Here is a 3,704-nt window from a genome sequence, read left to right on the forward strand (position 1 = left end):
GGGGCCTGCCCTGGCCAACTTGCCCTGGCGCGCCGTGTGCTGACATCGTCCCGCTTTGCTGGGTCCCGACTGGCGCCGGTGGCACGGGCCCGGTGCGTGGGCTTTCGCTGTCGGCCGCCCTCCAGGAGGAGGCCCGGATCTATGCCCTGAATGAGGAAGGCTCGAAGGCCACGGTTGGTCAGCAGGCGCTGGAGCCGAACCAGCTGAACCTGGACAGCCTGTCGAAGGTGCGCCGCTCGGTACCTGTGTGTGTGTGTGTGTGTGTGTGTGTGTGTGTGTGTGTGTGTGTGTGTGTGTATATGTGTCCGTGTGTGCCCGTGTGCCCGTGTGCCCGTGTGCCCGTGTGCCCGTGTGCCCGTGTGCCCGTGTGCCCGTGGGCCCGTGTGAGAGTGTGTGCGCACTGTGCTAATGCCTGGGATCCATGGTCTCCCTCGGGTCGCGCGCGTGTGCCCCCGCGCTTCCCCATGTGCACACGCGCCGGCGGGGGCGATATGCAGGACAACTTCGGCATCTTCTCCGGCTCGTACCAGTACAACTTCACCGGGCGCAATGTGACGGTCTTCGTTCTGGACACCGGCCTGTGGGTCAACCACCTGGAGTTCGAGGGCCGCGCCCAGCTGTACGAGTCGTATGCCGGCAGCGACTGCGCCGACTGCAACGGCCATGGCACGCATGTGGGCGGCATCGTCGGCGGCAAGACCTTCGGCGTGGCCAAGGAGGCCAATATCTTCTCCATCAAGGGTGCGCACCGGCGCGCGGCTGCCTTCTCCGGGGGGCGGGGGAGGGGGGGGGGGTGGCCCTCTTTCGCCGTGGCCCATGGCCGCGCCGGTACTTGGTTCTCGATGTCTGACCGGCAACCGCGCCGGCGGGGTAACCCGCTTCGCGCTGCGCTCCCTGTGTGTCTCGGTGCCCCGGTGCCCGGACCTACCTCTGTGGCCGCCGCCGCCGCCGCCGTCCCCCTATATCCCGCCCTTGCCTACGTCGCCATGCGCCGTCTTTCCCGGCTGCTCGCTGGCCCATCCTCGCCCCTCCCCCCCTCCCCCCTCCCCCCGATGCATGCAGTCCTTGGCGACGACGGCAATGGCACCATGTTCGACCTGATCACCGGCATCTACGACGTGGCGGACAGCCCCTTCTTCCCCAAGGTGGCGGTCATGTCCCTCGGTGGGACCGTGGCCAGCGCGGCCCTGGAGAAGGCCCTCGAGTGCGTGCCATGCAGGGTGTCCCCCCGCATGGGGGTCCCTTTTGCGCCCTCCTCGCCGGGCCCCATGCCGGAGCTTCTGCGCGTGTCTCTCGCTGTGTCCCTCTCTCTCTCTCTCGCCCCTCCCCCGCCCAGTTGGCAGGAAGGAGCACCACTGACCGCCATCCTGTGCACATGCTGCCATTCTCGGCCATCCCGCCGCTGCTCTCCTCGCCCCGGCCCGGGCACCATATTGTCTCCGGTCTCGCGCGTGCCCGCACACACACACACACACACACAGATACGCCCATAAGCGCGGGGTGGTGCTGGTGGCCGCCGCTGGCAATGAGGCCGACAATGCATGCTCCTATGCCCCGGGCAAGTCGAAGTTCGTCATCTCGGTGGGTGGTACGTATGCCGCCGGGGGGCCCGTGCTCGGGCCTGCCCGCCGGTGGGTCCCCCCCTCCCCCCGCCTCCATGCCGCGCCCCGAGAGGGGATCACCATTGCCCGGCTTGCGTGCGCGCCAAGGCCCCCTCACACACGTGGCTCTCGTTTTTTCGCCCCCCCTCCCCCCCGCTCCCGCTCCCGGTCCCGGTCCCGGGGTCGGCCCCAGCCCACGACTCGAACGGCGTCCCCAGCTCCTTCAGCAACTACGGCGAGTGCATCGACATCTATGCGCCGGGGAATCGCATTCGCAGCGCCGTGTCCGGCACCCATGACCAGGAGATGTTCATCCAGACGAGCGCCATCAACCCACTGGTGTCGAAGAAGGACGCCCGCAATGCGATGGTCGGCTACAAGTCCGGAACCAGGTGCGTGCGCCCGGCCAAGGGGCCGGGGGCCGGGGGAGGCGTCTGTCGACCTGTCGCTCCCCCCCCCCCCCTCGCTCCACAAAGAGCGGCCGCCTCCCGCCGGGCCTGTGCCGTGTGCCAGCACTGCCGGTGCTCCGGTGCAGGCACAGTGCCCGTCCTTTTTTTTTTTCCCCATATGACCGCCGACTCACATGCTGTGGCACGCCGTTCCGCGCCGCGCGATGGCCATGGGGCGCACCCAGTGTGGCGGCCCCCCATGTGGCCGGCATCGCGGCCATGCTCCTCGAGCAGAACCCCCTCCTGACGCCCGACGAAACCAAGGCCCTGATCCTGGCCCAGACCAAGATCACCGGGGTCACCGAGTCGGCCGAGAACGGCGGCACCACCAAGCCCGCGGCCTACTCCCTGATCCAGGCCTCGCCGTGCGACGGCTTCTGCGACGCCTTCCTCATTGACCTGATCCCCCGGACCAGCGGCCGGACGCCGACCTTCTACCCGCCGGGAGCGGGGCCGCTCAAGGCCTGGCTCACCTGGCGCGAGGAGGACATCCTGCCGGAAATGCTGAGCATCCGCTTGCAGAAGTTCTCCCCCAAGTCGGAGTCCTGGGAGGACATCGACAATCTGACCGAGCCGAAGGTCCTGGTCGACGGCCTGGGCACCAAGCTCCAGCCCCAGCGCCAGGTGGCCATCCGCTTCGAGGTGCCGACCGCCGGCGAGCCGTACCGCTATGTGGTCTCGCTGAAGCAGGTGCGTGCTGTGTGGGGCCCCTTTCTCCGGCCCCGGGGCGGGGGCATTTCCTCCGCTCTTTGGCCATTGTCGGCGGCGGCGGCGGCGGCGGCGGCGGTGGCGGTGGCGCGCGCCGACCACCAACAAATGCCCGCCTGCTCTACCGAGGGATGTGTGTGTGTGTGTGTACTGACCCCCGGAAGTCCCACTGGGGCCGGCCTCTGCGCACTGGCATTCATGCGTGCATGTGTGCGTGCGCCTGTGTCCGTGCCTGTGCCCCGACACGGTCCGTCTTCCCTGCACCCCGGGGGGAACGGGCACGCGCGCCTCTCCCGCCGGCCGAAACAGCCCTACTACCAGACCTTCAAGGTCCTCATCAACTCGCAGACCACGCCGGCCTGCGTGGCTGAGACCGACTGCAATGGCAACGGCATCTGCAGCCGGGAGTCTTACCGCAGTGAGGTACGTGTGCGCGCGCGCGCCCGGCGGCCCGGCCGGGCCCCGCCCTCCCTCGCTTCTTCGCCGGCACCTTTGCCGGGGCTTCGCGCCGGCATAGAGGCCCTGCTCTTTGCCGCTCGCTTGTGCGGGCCCTTGCTCTCCTTTCGCGCGAGAGAGCTCCCCGCAGGCCTCTCCTCCCGCCCTGGAGCGTGTATATCATCACACGCGAAGGGGGGGGGGGAGGCGAGGGCACCTAAACTCGGCGCCGCGCGCGCCCGTGCACATGCATTAACCGGAAGTACCTCCCGACCCTGGCGGTTTCCCCGCCCCCCCCGGCCGCGGCGCGTCATGCGCCCTCGGTCAGGTGCCCCTGCGCGTGCAGGCCGCAGACATGTGCATCTGCTCCAAGGAGTTCGCCGGGGACGCGTGCAACCGGCGGTCCTTCCACACCATGACCAAGTGCGTGGGCTCTTGCTTCTTTCCCTTCCCCGCCGCCCGCCCCCCCCCCCCCGGGGCCCGGCCGGCCTTTTTCCCTTTTGCTCGCGCG

The 3,704-nt window shown here is 69.2% G+C and overlaps 1 protein-coding gene across 1 annotated transcript in view; it reads left to right on the forward strand.

Moving 5' to 3' along the window:
- Positions 1–116: 116 nt before the first annotated feature.
- The window catches only part of H696_02666 (hypothetical protein), a 4,984-nt gene continuing 1,396 nt past the window's right edge, over positions 117–3,704 (forward strand). The window contains exons 1-8 of the mRNA XM_009496580.1: positions 117–227; positions 498–741; positions 1,063–1,204; positions 1,482–1,588; positions 1,795–1,993; positions 2,236–2,740; positions 3,068–3,181; positions 3,522–3,616. Coding sequence (XP_009494855.1) covers positions 1,089–1,204; positions 1,482–1,588; positions 1,795–1,993; positions 2,236–2,740; positions 3,068–3,181; positions 3,522–3,616 — 1,136 coding nt within the window. The 5' untranslated portion in view covers positions 117–227; positions 498–741; positions 1,063–1,088. The remainder of the gene's footprint in view (positions 228–497; positions 742–1,062; positions 1,205–1,481; positions 1,589–1,794; positions 1,994–2,235; positions 2,741–3,067; positions 3,182–3,521; positions 3,617–3,704) is intronic.

Source organism: Fonticula alba, assembly GCF_000388065.1.
Source record: "Fonticula alba strain ATCC 38817 unplaced genomic scaffold supercont2.4, whole genome shotgun sequence".
Taxonomy (NCBI): domain Eukaryota; order Rotosphaerida; family Fonticulaceae; genus Fonticula; species Fonticula alba.